General features: G+C 46.7%; 1 protein-coding gene across 12 annotated transcripts in view; it reads right to left on the reverse strand.

The window, feature by feature from the left end:
- NF1 (neurofibromin 1) overlaps positions 1-16,406 on the reverse strand; it is a 1,956,660-nt gene that overhangs the window by 1,527,974 nt on the left and 412,280 nt on the right. For all 12 annotated transcript variants that reach the window (XM_085649550.1, XM_085649547.1, XM_085649544.1 and 9 more), the window contains exon 8: positions 14,267-14,424. In XM_085649550.1, coding sequence (XP_085505676.1) covers positions 14,267-14,424 — 158 coding nt within the window. The remainder of the gene's footprint in view (positions 1-14,266; positions 14,425-16,406) is intronic.

A 16,406-nucleotide genomic window follows, 5' to 3' on the forward strand; every position in this document is an offset into this window, starting at 1 on the left:
ACAGTGCTGGACACAGCACTACAGATCGGAGAACTGCCCAGATCCATGAGAGAATCGGTGATCGTGACGTTCCTGAAACCCGACCATGACCCCCACCTCTTAGCCTCTTATCGGCCCATAACGCTCCTCGCAGCTGATTGTAAAATCCTGGGGAGGGTCCTGGCGGACAGATACTCCCAAATCGTGCGCCCGCTGGTGCATCCGGACCAGTGCGGATTCGTCCCGGGCAGGAATACCTCTCAGAATATACGCCGTCTTTTTCATATCCAGGATCAGATCGGCGATCGCTTCCCTCGGGCGGCGTGCCTGGTCTTGGACCTTGAAAAGGCTTTTGATACCCTAACATGGCAGTACCTGTTCCCGGTTCTTCGACGTGCTGGACTCGGCCCCAGGCTTATAGCCTATACCCACCTACTATATACTAAGCTCACCTCCCGGGTCCGCATTGGACGCAACATCTCCCCGGAATTCGCCATATATAGGGGTACGCGGCAGGGCTGCCCCCTCTCACCCTTACTATTCGCGCTAGCCGTAGAACCTTTAGCCATTCGTCTTCGCCGAGAGGGGCAGGGTTGGGGTATCCCGCTCGCGGATGCCACCCATTGTGTATCGCTATACGCCGACGACCTTCTCCTTTATATACGCGACATTACAACCGATCTCACCCTACTTGGGACTGCCTTGACCGAGTTCGCCGCTGCATCGGGCCTGAGAGTGAACTGGGATAAATCCACAGTGTACCCCCTATGCCCGAACGCGGCCCCCCAGGAAGTCTGGATAGGTGACCAGAAAATAAGCTGGACCGCGGACGCCCCCCGTTATCTGGGGATCCGCCTATACCATTCCCCCGCCGACATCTTTGCGGGTAACCACCGGAGGGTACTGGCCGGTATACGGTCCACCATCGGGTTCTGGCGGAACCTCCCACTGGCCCCAATCGGCCGTGTTGCTCTCGCAAAAATGATCCTGGTCCCACGACTACTCTATTACTTTACCAACCTCCCGGTGATCCCTCCCAGATCCTTCTTTAGGGAGCTGGACACGCTCCTCGGCTCCCTGATATGGGGTAAGGGACGACACCGGATCGCGCTGGCAAAATTGAAACTACCCACGACACAAGGGGGAGTCGGGGCCCCGTCCTTCGAGGCCTATTTTCTGGCAGCACAGCTTCAATGGCTTTCCTATTGGACAGCTGGTAGATACGCGTCCGAAACATACACAGAAACGGGCCGGGTGACGATGCCGGAGTTGCGGCGTCTGCTCCTACCGGGTGCACGACCCATCAGGACTTACCCCCTCCAGATAGAGGTAGCCCGGAAATGTATCCAACGCATACACCGCATGACCCCAGACAGACCTCCTTACACACCGCTATTGCCACTGGCTGCCATGCTTCAGGCCTGGATGTCCAGAGATGCCACCGAAGCAGAAATACTATTCGAGGAGGGACAACTAAGACCATTTCAACAACTTGTTGCTGACTACGACCTCCCCCGGGTCAATACCTACGGCACCGTCAGCTCATCAGTCATTACCGACAATACTATGACCTCACACAAGGGGAGCCCCCCACACATCCGGTCCTACACACGATACTACGAATGGGAACGGGACGGCATCTCACCACATGGATATACAAATCAATCAGGGAGTTGACACCACCACTACTAGGGCGCTTGCGGGGCCGGTGGGAGGAGGAGGCTGGACGGGCATTTCATGATAACGAATGGGAGAGGGCACTCTAATTCCCCAAGAAAGTATCCAGGAATGCACGCTTTAAGAATATACAATTCCACATACTGCATAGGGCCTACTTAACACCAGCACACCTACAGCGTTTCTATCCTGATACCACGTTTCTCTGCCCCCGCTGTCAGGCGCCAGTCGCAGACTTTCATCATATGTTCTGGGCCTGTCCGGGTATCCACGCCTTTTGGGAGTCAGTCCACACGGCACTCCGAGATCTCACCGGCCTCACCCACCTAACCACATGGGAGGGTTGCGCGCTTGGCATAGTCGGTCGGAGGAAACGGTATAAAGTGCCCATACGCTTTGTCTCCCTGGCTCACCTATTGGCTAAGCGCTGCATAGCCATGCACTGGCGCTCCCCTTCTGGCCCCCCGATTGCGGCATGGGTGGGGGCGGTCCTCAAATGGGCTGCAGCCGAAGAGGATGCAATGCGAGAGGAGGAAGCGAAAGGCATCCGAAAAACCCCAATTTCCCTTGAATGGGCGCTGTTGCTACACCAAGTCAAACAGTCCCAGGCTCCTGCTGCATCGACCACGAACGTGACAACCCATGATGACCCACAGCTATCCACTGCGCGGGCCCACACAACTGGAGATCCCCCCCCTGAGGAGTAACACCCTCCCTAGGGTGTGCTAGTATTCTGCCCTTCCCGCTAACCCGACCCACTCACCTATGCAGCGTGTCCACCCGCGAATCCCTATCCTCCATAGTGAGATACAACTGCGCCAACACTTAGAAATCAGAGGGACCACGTGTGCCCTAGACTGGCCGTACCACCTATAGTTCCATGACGACCCCCCTTAGTTTGACTCCCGCCCCTCCCCCCCCCTTCCCCGGTTTATTACTTGGCAAACACCTGCTGTAGCATATACAGCACCCACAGGAACTCGACGTCATCTCACAGATTATTACCGATACTAGCTGATTGGCTGTATTTGTACCTTGATACTGTGGGAAAATATATACCTGTAACAATTGTACTAATAAATGCCAATAAAAAGAAGTTGGATCATACATTTTCTAATGGTTTTAAACATTACCTTAGTTATGATTATGGGTATATTCACAAACATATATAGAAATGTGCGCAGTATCCTCATTTTCATTATTGCATTACGGTCTGCCAGAGAGTAGCTGTATCCAACGAGCCACTTGGTTTGATAGTTTTGTAACTGCCCTCCCATAATTCATATGGACTACCACCTACGGGTCTCTGTCAACCCAAATGCCTCGGTACTTAACCAGCTCAGTGGCCCAAGTCAGAGGGAATTCTAAGCCATGTAGAGAGGTACTTTGTGTAAGGAAGAGCACTGTGGATTTATCCCAATTGAGGCTCAGGCCTGAATACCATTCAAATCTCACATACTCCCATATTAGCTGTGCCACATGTCTCTACGGCTCTCTTACATACAGCAGCATGTCATGTGCCTACAGGGAGATAGCTAGCGGATGCTGCCGAAACAGCAACGCTGCCGGAGCACAACTCTGCCTTATTATGCATGCCAGAGGCTCCATGACCAGGGAGAACAGCATCGGCCAGCCCTGCCTGGTTCCTCTTCAAATTGAGATTGGATCAGACATGGACTGATTTATTCCAATTCAAGCTACTGGGTCTGTAAACAACAAACGTATCCACCTTAGGAACGCCAGCCGCATCCCTATCAGGTGTAATATAGTGAACATTTATCTCCACTGTATGGTATCGAATGCCTTGGCAGCATCTAGCAACACCGCCACAGCATTCATCCCCAGGTCTAGTTGATGGAGCACCGTAAACCGTGTTCTTAAATTATGCAATGTGGATCTCTCTGCAAAGAAGCCAGATTGATTGGGCAAGACAAAATTGGGCACCAAGGGTTGAAGTCCAGTGGGAATTATTTTAGCCAGAATTTATCAATATTTATAAGTGAAGCGGCCTATATGCTTCACATCTACACAGGTCTTTGTCCAGTTTAAATAATGCAAGCAAAACAGCTTTCCTTAATGTGGGCGGTAGCACTCCCCTCTCATACGCTTCTGTGTACACCTCTAGCAGGTGCGGGCCAGGCTATCTGCATACATTTTATAGAACTCACTCGGTAGCCCGTCCACCCCGGCTGCCTTCACACTCTGTAATGTCATGATGGCCTCTTTCACATCCTCCACCGTCACTGCCTGTGTTAGGTACTCCCTCTGGCCTGGTGACAACCAGCCCGGAGCCATATAATCTAGGTAGCTATCAATCTCAATTTCAGAGGCTGACTTTTGCACCTCATATAGCTCGGCGTAGAAGTTCTCAAATACCTTGAGGATTTCAGGTAATGTGCGACGTTGAACTGAGTAACTGAGTGCTCATCAATAATCTCAGCCGTATGTACCTGCAACTTTGGGTCTGTCAATTTAGAAGCCAGTGTGCACCCGGTCTGCTTCCCTCACCGAATGCAGCTGCTGCCCACCTCCTCGATTTATGTTTCACTTCTTGTTCAGCTGTTTCCTTGTGTTCTGTGACCAACACTTGTATCTGAGCTAAAATATCATGACTAGAATGCCTTTCATAGCTTCTCTCAAGAGCATGGAGCTTTCTCTCTATATTTTGCAGCATATTCTGAAGCGCTTCCAGCATCCCGGCACAGTCCACTGAACCCTTATTTTCTAGGAAGAAGCAAGTAATGGCTGTGCCTATGGTACTTTTACATACTGGATCTATTAATTACAAGGGCTGCAGCCTCTATTGTAACTGGGGTCTAGTGTATGTAGGTATGTGCAGTTCCAGAAGGACAGGTGCATGGTCGGACAATGTCCTGGCTAAGTGTGTTACCCCTACCACCCAGTTACAGACCTCTTTTAACAAGCCAGTAATCAAGGCGAGACCAGGTGCCATGTACTGAGGAAACATACGTTCCCACTTTAAAATTGGGGTTCCTGGTGTTCCATATATCCACCAGCCCTTCCGCCTTCATTACTTCATGAACTGTTTTAGCCGCGTACTTTCCATGCCATTCCACAATGGCTGAGCGATCATGCAATAGGTCCAGATAGACATTTAGATTCCCCCCCGCCTATTACTACCATATGGGGCAGGGATCGCAAACGTCTCCATATCATACTATAAATCTCTGGATCATCAATATTTAGTCCATATGTATTGACCAGCGCCACCCTTGTGCCTCCCAAGCAACCCTGAACCATGAGGAATCTACCCTGCTCATCAGTCTCTGTATGGAGTAGAGAGAATGGTGTCCCTTTCTTTACCAGCAATAACACTCCTCTAGAGTATGAAGAATAGGACAAGGACACTCTCACCACAGCCCATCTATTCCAAACAGTGCCTTCCATGACCTTTGTGTGGTGCATTTCTTGTAGCAATGCTACATGTACCCCCATGCCTGTCGAGATATGCTAACATCAGTCTTAATTTTTTTTTTTTAGGAGTATACAGACCCTGACATTCCAATTCTTTCCGGCAACACTGATGAAGACGTAAATCGGATAGCTGGATTGAGTCCGCGATTCTAGCTCTTGCCCCTGTAAGGAGGATTTAGCAAAGACACCTTAAATTGCCTAGTCCTTGGTACTCTCTGGTACTGAAAAGCTTAAAGCATGGAGAGGCAATGGAGAGTAAAATATTGAATGAAGGCAAAACCAGACTACAAAGAAGCTCTCAAGAAGTGTCATAAAGAGCTTAAATTAGCAAAAAAAACATATTTTAAGGCTAAAATAGTCACTGCTGTTAACCGCTCTACGGACATTTTTTTAATTGTGTAGTCTTTTACATCGCTGGAGGCTGAGACCAACTACAAACCGGCATCCCAAAAATGGTGTGAACAACTTGCCTGTACCTTCCATGACAAAATAACTTCAATTCAAGCTAGCCTCGTGCCACCTTGTGATAACAGCTGCTGGGTGGGTCATAACACGGAGGAATTAATAGGCAAAGAGAGGGGTAAGGTGGGTGACTTGTTCCCATCAGTATCCATCTCCAGAACAGGAGATTACTTCCTGGACTCTTTTCCCCCCACCCATCTCGGTGGAAGACTCCCTTCTAGCCCTAAGTTGCCTTAAAATCAGGCTAGCCACCTGATCCTGGTCCTTCCTTAATTTTTAGCACAGGGCTAAAATACTTGATGGTGCCTCAAGTATTTAATACATCACTTTCACCAGCTCAGATGCCCTGCACTTGGAAACGGGCAAAAATTCTATCGCTTTAAAAAAAATTCCTGGTGGATCCAAATGACCCAACCAATTATAGACCTCTTTCTCTCCTTCCAGCTCTATACTTGAGAAACAGATGAACAAACAGATCTCCGAGTATTTAGAAAACAACAACTTGCTTCATGCTAGTCAATCTGGCTTCCGGCACAACTATAGCACTGAATCGGCTTTGCTGGAAGTATCTGATGACATCCGCCTCAGTCTGGACAGAGGTGATAGAGCGCTGCTGGTGTTACTCGACCTATCGGCAGTGTTCAACACCATCTCTCACTCGATCCTTCTAGATCGTCTACATTCAGTGGGAATTAAAAGGTCGGTTTGGCAGTGGCTTACTTCTTTTTTGGAGGAATGGGGTCAAGAAGTCTGGTGTAACCCTTTTTTTGACGTTTCCCATAAGTGACAGGTAGGAGTGCCGCAGGGCTCAGCCCTGAGTCCGACGCTATTCAAAATCTATCACACTCACTTGGCCTATCTGGTAGAATCCTTGGGGGCAAAAAGTGTGTCTTATGCAGATGGCACACAGATCTTCAGGAGGCTTTCCCAAGGGAGAAAATGTGTAAATGTCTGAATACAACGTTCAGTTTGCTAGCCACCAACCAACTTAAATGCAATGCAGGGAAGACCGAGCTCCTCTTTTTTGGCTCAGAGGCCGAGACACCATGGGAGACTTTCTGGCCAAAGGATGCCCTCCCATTCCCCCCTTCCTCGTTTCAAAATCAGGTGGTAAAAAGCCTGGGTTTCAAATTTGATGAACAACTTGCACTCAAATCCCAAATTAACTCAGTGATGGGCACGGGTTTTGTACTCCTTCAGTGTACTCAAGACTTTTTTTCCCTCTCAAACTTTCAGGCCAGACAACAAGTGACACAAGCCTTGATAATCTCACCGCTGGACTATGGGAATGGTCTGGTTATTGCACAGCCCAACTACATGATCGATAGGCCGCAGTCAGTCCAGAATACAGCAGCACGTACCGTCTTTGGGCTCCCACGCAATTCCCATGTCACTGGCCTTCAACACCTTCATTGGCTTCCGGTCAGGAAGTGGATCACTTTTAAGATACTGCTACTTACCCAAAAAGCACTTTACGAAACTGGCCCAGACTATCTACAAAACGGAGTTCACCTTTACACTCCACAGAGAACCCTCTGATCTGAAAATCTTTGTTTAGCCAAAGTTCCTTGTATTAGAAAGGGAAGGGCAGGGGGCGGATCTTTCTCCTTTCTGGGCCCCTCTTTGGAACAAGCTTCTGTTGTCTCTCAGGTGCATCAAGGCAACACCATTGTTCTGAAAAAAAACTTAAGACCTGGCTTTTCGTCTGCCCCTAGCTCCTCTCTTTTTTCTCAGTCTGGCTGATGTGCTTTCTACAGTAGTGCCAGGAAACTCCTTTATAAATCGCATACACATTCCACTGTACTTCCATTGGGGTGTATCCCTCTTCCAGTTGGGCAACCAGGTACTTCGAGTTTTGTATGGCATGCAATGCTCCTGCTTCCAAAAACAAACAGTAATAATACCCAATTTGCCAAAGCCATCCACCTACAACAAAAACATATGCAAAATGCAAACAATTACAAACATCTGCCACTGGGGTTTACCCTTAGGACGACACCAGAGCCCATAACCCCACCCAGTGGTGGGGGATAGCCAAGTGACATTTCTAGGAGGGAAGTGTTCGATATCAGTCTATGAATGGTCCCATTAACCTCTTTAAGCTGCCCACTTGGCTGAAGATTTGCACCCATACCTTGGGATGCCCCCTCTAGAGTTCTTCATACCAGGCGGCTTCCAGCAACTCAAGCCTCCGCAGGCCCTCATTCAGTACAAAGTGCAGTCAAGCAACATCCTGCCTGTGTGGGAGGTTCACATTTCACAGTCAAGGGGCATCTCTAACAAGGACCATCCCATGGAGATATCTCTGACGCAGCATGCGAGCCGGCCTAGTCCCTAGTGGCTGCATTTTCCTCTGACTGTTCAATTTGCTCTTTCCGAAATTTAAGTATAGTCTTCGCATATTCCATTGCTGCTTTAGGTGTGTTAAGGATCTTGGTCTTGCCCTCCAATTCTATGCACAGTCGGGCCGGATACAGCATGGCGTACTTTACCTGTTCTGCCTGGAGCTTCTTGTTAACTGAAAGAAAATCTCTCTGCACCGCCTGGACAGAAGCTGTGAAATCCGGATAGAAGGCAATATCATTACCTTGATAACTGATGGATCTTTTCTCCCTTGCAAGGCTCAACACCACATCCCGGTCCCTATCATTTATTAGCCGCCAGGGATCTATGCGCTCTTTCCACTATCAGAACGTAGGACAGGTTGTCGGGTCTGAAGATCTCTTTCAGCATCTTTTCAACATAAAGATCAAGTCGGCCTGTATTTGTAGACTCCTGCAACCCAGTAATTAGCAAATTGTTGCATCAGGACTGCGCCTCCAAGTCCTCCTTTTTAGTCGGTATCGCCGCCAGTACCTTCTCCATATTTAAGCATTTAGGAGAGACTGCTTGCAATCCATCTTCAGCTGTGGATATGCGCTGCTCGGCCTCTCCAAGCCTGGCGCCCTGTTTAACGAGTTTGGCAGCCGTGTGGTCCATCCGCAAGTTGAGCGTTTCAAAGGTTAGACTCGCTTGCTGCTTATTTATTTTCCTCATAGCAGTGGGTCAACAGAGCTCCTCACACTTCCAGAGCTTACTGTAATATATGGCGCAGGTTGGCAGGCCTACTTTCACGATTTGCTTGCCTGCTACACCCTCCGTCGCAGTAACTTCTTACAGGCACCAGACCTGCACAATGCACCCAGGAGACAGCTCACTGTTACTTTTTATATAGCTGCTTATAAAAATGCCAGGCGGATTGTAGTCTCCAGACAATAGCCACACGCCAACTTCTGCTGTCGGTCACTTGCCTCACACCTCGGTTTACCTCACAGCGGGTCCGGCCGTTTTCAGCGAGCACACTAAGTCAGGCCACCCCCTTGCAGCTCGTTACCTGCAGCGCAGCTGATTTGCTTAATTCCTGCAGAGAAGTCCACAGCCGGTCCTTCCCTGTCGCAGTTTTCTGGACAGGTGCAGCGTCTGCCGCCTCGCACTGTAGTTCTCTCGCAGCAGGATGCAGAGGCTCCTTCAGGATACTGGCGGTTTCAAAGCTGCTCAAACACAGCGGATCTCGCACCATCTTCAAGCCAGGGCGGCTGCCATTTTCTCTTGCCGCAGCGAGTCGGAGTCTTGCTCTGTTACTTTGCTCGATCCTCTGTTTACTCAACTATTCTTCATTCAGCCATGTTCCTGGGACCAGTCGCTCGCTTCTATGCCCAGATGTCCCTCTGGTAACAGGATATTTGTTGGATCCCTGCGCTTGGCAGGCAGAGCAGCACTAGATGGAGCGTGGCCATCTTGATGTGGGCTCTCTAGCATGCCAGACTAGGAAGGTTTTGAGGCTGAGGCTGCTTGGGGGGTGGTGGACTGACCCCGACCTATGGCTGCCCATCCCATGAGGTTGGAACAAGCCGCACCCACAGCTGCGCCTAGGTTGCTGAAATTGTGTGGTCTTGTGGCTGGCGTGTCTGAAAGCTCCTTCCTAGCCACGAAAGGGGTGAAAGGCAGACAAAGGATGTGTGGCCACTGAGAGGCCCAAGGACTTGGCCGTAGCCTGTTAGTCCTTAAAGCGCTCCAATGTCATGTCTACCTTGTCTCCGAAGAGACGATTGCCATCAAAGGGCATATCCATGAGAGAGGTCTGGAGATCCCCTGAAAAGCCAGAAGTCCTGAACCAGGTGTGGCATTGAACAGCCACCATCTAAGAAATCGCTCTTCCCAGCAAGTCGGTTTTGTCGAGACCACAACGAATGGCGATTTTTGCTGCATCTCTCCCGTCTGATACTGCTTGGGAGAAGATGGCTCAGGCCTCCTCAGAACCTGTGGCAGCACTTGCGCAACTGTTTCCCAGAGGGAGTGGGAGTAACAGCCCATTAGGCATGAGGTGCTCACCGACCGCCATCCAATGCTGGAGGAAGAAAAAAAATGTCTTACCCATTTTGTCCAGCCTCTTGGACTTCCTGTCCAGGGATGCAGAAGGGAACGCGACATGGGCGGTAGAGGAGTGGATCACCAAGCTCTCTAGGGGTAGGGTGGTTGGTGAGGGCTATTGTCCTATTTATTTATTTTATTTATTTGAAAGGTTTTATATAGCGCTGGCTAGACCCGGAGGTATCAGAGCGCTTCACAGTAGTATCAGACCATAGTTGCAGGTTACATCTTTACAAAGGTTACACAGTTTTAGAGCATAGCTACATAGTTACATGTTAGGCCGAGACAAACAATAAGTGCATATACATAAGAGAAAAAGCAGGCAAGGGGAGATATTCAGGGGCGAGGGGATAGGAGCAGGGGAAGTAGACAGAGAATGAAGGAGGGAAAGAGGAGGGGGAGGGGGACAGCATGAAATCACAGGAGCCCCTGTGCTGAGTTTGGAGCAGGCTCCAGAAGGACACCCGTAAGGCCTCGGGGAAGGACAGCGAGATTTTAGAGGAGGCGACAACTGGCTGCAGGGCCTCTGTCAAAATGTTCGTCTTGACTGACATGGAAGGCAGCTGAAGGTCCAGGACCAAAGCTGCCCTTCACATCACCATAGTGGTATGATGCTTCTTCCCCCATAGTCACGGTAGGGGAGACAGGTGGCCAAAATCTGGAGATGTTCGAGTCCGCTGGCCTCACCCAATTCTTCATACCAGTCTATGTCCTGGTCTTGTAAAGAGTCCAGTTACCCCTCCCAATCTTCCTCCATTCCAGTTTACAAAATGTCGGGAAAAGCCTGTCAAAAAGGAGCAGAGGGTAGCTCTCTTCAAGTGTCTGCACCGATTGGCGTGGAAAGCAAAGAACAGATGTCAGCACGCAGAGGTAGTGCCTATATAAGGGACACAGTAATCACGACGATGACGCCACAAGGAGCCAACCAATGCCACCTACCGGGGCACAGGGGTACTGCTTTAAGAAAAATCTTCAGTATCCTGTCTGACGCCTGGGAAATTCAATGGTTAGGAATCTGCAGCTAGATGTCTCACGCAGGTATGCTAGTCAGCTGTGGCGTAGGAGCAGAACTTGAGCTGGGTGAAGGAGGCACAGATGGTACTAAGGGCAAACCTGCCTGCAGTATCCCAACAGGAGGTTACAGTGGCTCCTTGGAACCCTTTGTTACGCTACAGTGAGCTGGAGTGGTGCTGAAAATTCACAATGTGGTCTCTCTGAAGGCCTCAATCTAGTCAAGTCAATGTTTATACTACACTTAATTAAATCCTTATGAAACAACCATCTCATTAGTAAATAATCAAAGCAGCAATTATAATAAGGATACACATTATAAAAGCAGGCAATACAAGATAAAATGCCAAGTGCAAAGCAGCATTTTTGATAAGTGACAAGTGTGTTAAGACAATACTTTAAGCGCCCAAAAAAAGTGCAATGTGCAGACGACAATAACCGAGAATCCCAAGGTTGCTTCAGATTTCGTCTCCTGGCATTCCACAAAGTGCATTTATACAGTGACAATACAAGAAATTGTTTTAGATTGCTTCAGAAGCTGTCACAGAGTGCTCCACAAAAGTAAGTTTTTAGAGTATACAAGCAAGCATGAACAGTTCATTTTTTTTCTTTTTGTAAACAAATTTATTGGCTTTTACACATCCATCAAAACAGTCATTATAACAGTCTTAAACAGCTTAGATCCAGAAATACTCCCTGGCACATTCATACAAACCCAGAACCGTAACAGTTAAGTTGTCCCTCCCCCGCCCCCCATGAAGGGGACTCTTATTGCAGGATTAAATGACAGAGGCAAAGAATATCTCGAGTATTGCCTCAAATCATATGGTTGCAGATCATTAAGAGAGACCAAGCAAAATTCAAAGATACTAGCGTGAGCAGCTAACTACCCCAAGATTAAATTTCAGCTACGCATAAATATATCATACAGAGATCTACATAGGGTCTAGCAAGTAAGCAGAGGTGTTGCAAATTAACCAGAAAATGCCTCAGGTGATTTATTGGTGCTGTGTCTTGTACTGATCAGATTATGGGGGGGGGGATCAGGTTTTTATAGTACCAGTAGGACTAGCGGAACCCAGTTTTAAAATGGCCATTCGGAGAAATTGGACTGTTTTGATGTTCAGGTAAGTTTTCAATGGGTTCAGATTAGCAGTTACGGTCTGATGGCAGGTTTTAACTCCTAGACGGACAAAATCACTATGGAGGAGAATTTTTCTTTGCTTCAGTAAGAAGAGGCAAATGCATGAAATATAAGTGATGGTTTCCTTTTCCAATTTGCAGAGTCGACACAATACATCGTCAGTTTCTGCGTGGCACCATGCCGGGAGGTGGGCCTGCATGTTCCTCTCCCCAATCTAAGTGCGACTAACCTGGCCCTTTATCCAGAATGGGTAAGCGCAGGTAATGTAATTCTGTCGCTTACTGGTGATGTAAGAGCAGATTACTGACCATGCATGAGAGCGCTTACTCAGTATTGCCATATCCTCTAGCCTTGACAGCTTTTTTTTAGGTGGCTGCTGTAAACTTTTAGAAACCTGCTGTGAAAGTGCTTGTTTCATGCCTCAATCAGTGAGAGGTCCGTTAGTTTATCGTCGAGGTAGTGCGTACAGGTCAAGGTGGAACCCGCGCCTCCTATAGCGAGGCGGATTAAGCCATGCATAGAGTCTTGGAAAGCAGGTCTAAGACAGAAGTATAAAAACTGGCTACTTCTGGCCCAGTGCTGTTATACAATGTTGAACTCAAGCCTTATTTGCGCCAGGGACCCTCTCTTTGGCAGACGAAGGTCAGCTTTGTAAATTTGAGTAATGCAATTGTCTAGTGTAGTAGCCCCTACTAGGAGTGAATTTGTTCCAATAGGATAATGCAAATATTCAAAGATGTGTAATCAATTTACCAGGTTTCTCCAATTAAAAAAGAAATTAATGGAAAAAAGACTGATTACAAGAGCTCAAACTTCCGGATTCACAAGGTATTTTCAGGGAATACTCAATGAAAACAAATCCATATGGCTGGAGGCAGGACAATGGAATGGGAACTCACAAGACCTTCCTTACTTGGGATAACTGTTTAAGACACGTGTCTTGAATCATACATTTGAACATACCAAGAGTGCTTTATGCCTCTCGATTTCCTTCCTTTCCCCATATCCTATCCAAATTCTCCTTGGATTTCCCTCTTTTGCTACTTATGTTCCTTGTACTATTCTAGCCTTCTCCGGCACTGCCTTTTTCTTACAACGCCTATACGAAGATCACCATCACTAAATTAAACGAATAAATGGAACGAAAAATATAAAAAAACAGTAATCTACCCTGGGTCAATCTATGAATACAATGTATGGAGGATACAAGGACTTATATGCTTTTACTACATCCCTTAAATTTATGAACAATCTATTACAAATTACTCTGCGGCACTGTACATTTAACCCGTTATCGTAACATGTATTTAAGCAAATCGTTAGGCTGCAATACATACTTCTCAGCAGACTATGCAAGATTCACCATTAGGTAGAGCTCGTATCTGCTTTTTGTTAATAAAATACTTAGAAATTGAGTAAAGTTCAATTTGTTTTCAACCCAACAAGTCTGTTCAGAGAATGGCAGTCATTTATTATGCACATGTTAATATTTTTGCGTCAATTACATCTGTGCTGGAATTAACCTGAAAGGAGTAGGTCTCCATTCTGGCAAAGTCTGCTCATTGGGCCTACAGACTTACTCTTATGAAGTCATGCAAAGACACCTCCAACCTCAGAAGTATGAGATTGAGCTGGATTGAAATCAGGACAAGCTTACTTTCATCATCTTTCTGACCACCTTTTTTGTAGTTTTTCTGGTCAGATGCCTGATCTCGGACAAGTTATCTATCTAGAGATCAGTTCAATACCAAACTGAATCTACCCTAAGACTACTAAAAAATAATCTACACATTTTATGGGCTAGAGTTGGTATGAACTAACTGAAAAACTAATCCAGCAAAACTTTGATCCAATACATCGGCTTATGTTCTTTATGCACTGCATGTAGTAAGATTTACAAAGGCATTTTGACGAAAATCCATGTGAAAAAAGCATTTTATTAAATTCATTTGAAATGTCATGCAGTGATCTTTTCTTCTGAAAAGATCATATTAAAAGTGAGCTGCTCACTAGCATGCACAGAGGAAACTTAGCATTGGTGAGTGTTCCTAAAATGAGGATACACAATCACAGCTCTGAAAAATACCCCAATGTATCTCTTGTGATAGGGTCTTGTAATTAAGCAGTTTCACAAACTGAGCATCATACCTTGTTCACTTTACTGTCTTCCACAACTTCTTTTGAGATTTCTTGAATTATTTCTGGACATAGCACCAGAAGAATTATTTGCAATGGCCAAACTGCTGCTTTTCGTTTTGTGCTCTCAGCAAAGACGTCCACGGCATCAAATAACTTTTCTGCACAATCTTGTTGAAAGAAACAGAAAAGGAACCAATGCAAATAACTGCAACTCAACTTGTTAACAGCAGGTAAGTTCAGCTTTCACTCATTCGCATGCATACTCTTGACAAACAAGACAACAGCGTTGCCCTTGCTTGCTTACTCAGCCCCATTACATCCTGTCACATATCTAATGTCAATTTTGTGGTTTAGCTTCCCCACTTCTGATTATTATATGTTGTTTGTATGGCCACAAATGCTATAAACAAATTATTCCCAAATGATACTTACTCAACCTCACATGCTCACATCAATTACATATAAAAGCATAAATTCTTTTAAAAGGTACCTCATCCTGATAATTCTTCCAGAAGAGCTACACTTTATTTAGGTGTGAAATAAATGTGATGGCCTTCAATGTTGGTAGTACTTATTTACTGAACGATACATGCATCCTATGGCATGCTCATTCAGTTCAGACATTCAGTGTCTAACTGTAGGGGGTGTACACATTGTCAAGTTTTTCTAACAGGATTTCAGACACAAGACACACACTATTTCACTAGCCAAAATATAACCGTATTAAATACTACAAGTAGTTAGATATGTTTCATTAAAGAGGCATCTACAATAATCAAGGTCCATTTCCAGTTCCTACTCCACCAGAAATAGAATGTATCCATTTCACATCAATGAGGGCCTTCTTTGTATTGCACTGTCTAAATCTGGCTATCACTTTTGAAATTATCATGACAGAAGGTAAAGCATAAGCCCTAGTTCTTATCAAAAGAGCCTTTTTTGTGGACAGAGGCTCTGAGCAGCATGTACTGAGATCATGAGACTTTGTCTTCGTTTCTTTCGCAAACAAGAGAGCATTGTGTGAGTTCCAAGCAACAGTGACATCTCAAAGCAAATGGTTGTTCCAAACCCGCTAGTGTTCTTGTACTACGTGCCTAAAGTATACATGTTTTTGCAAAACTTTAGTGCTGCTAGTTGGACTGATGTGATGCGGGCATGTCCCAGCAGCACCCATGCCAGGTTGTCTATGCTGCACTCAAAGATCCTGGAACTCTCGCTCCCACTTTTTTGAACCAATACATCTTGCCGGTGTTGTGGGTCCAAAACAGCTATCGAGTAAGTTACTTGGATAAAAGATTTGCAGGATAGATCAAGCAATCTCAGTTTTAACATAATCTTGAGGCCCTTCTGTTTGAAATTATTTCCCTTCGAGCAAACGACCGCTCAGGTACACTTATTATTATTTTGGAATTTGTAGAGCGCATGGCTGCCGGAGGCTTCCCAGCGCTAAGAGACTGGATGCTGGGTGAGGCTGCAAGGAAGTTGGTGATACTGTTTGAACAACCATGTTTTAATCGACTTCCGAAATGGGAGAAGGATCTACCTCCCCACCTAGCTATCCTGATTCGTTAATCCGTTTTTATCAGTCGTTCGGAGCTGGATCTCAGGCTCCCATTTAGGACGTATGGGTTCACCAGGTTTCTGACTTTTCTTGGACCCAGGTTGTGTAACGCTCTATGCGTCGTAACCAGTACCTTGAATTTGATTCTAGCCTCCACTGGGAGCCAGTGAAGTGCTTTGAGGTGCTTTCTGGGTGACTTCCAGATTGGGGCCTTACACAGAAGCCTTGCTGCTGCATTCTGGACCACCTGAAGTCTGTTGATCACGTATTTCGGTGCCCCTAGGAAAAGTGAATTTCCGTGGTCCAGACGTAACGTGACCAGGGAGGGGACTACAGTCTTTCTAAGCTGTATGGGAATACGATCCAGTATTTTCCGGAGCGTTCTAAGAAGTCCGAAACAAATGCTTACTACTTTCTTGGCTTGGGTCCCCATTGATAGATCGTTTGAGCTAGAAGCCCAGATTTTTGATAGCGTCTTTCAGAGTGGGTGGGCTGCCCAGGCAGTTGGGCCAGCTTATAGACGGCCTGGGGATTGCCTTATTCCCGAGGACCATGAGCTCCATTTTGTCACGGTTTAGTTTTAAGGAG

The sequence above is a fragment of the Triturus cristatus genome, chromosome 3_2 (genome assembly GCF_964204655.1).
Source record: "Triturus cristatus chromosome 3_2, aTriCri1.1, whole genome shotgun sequence".
NCBI classification, from domain to species: domain Eukaryota; kingdom Metazoa; phylum Chordata; class Amphibia; order Caudata; family Salamandridae; genus Triturus; species Triturus cristatus.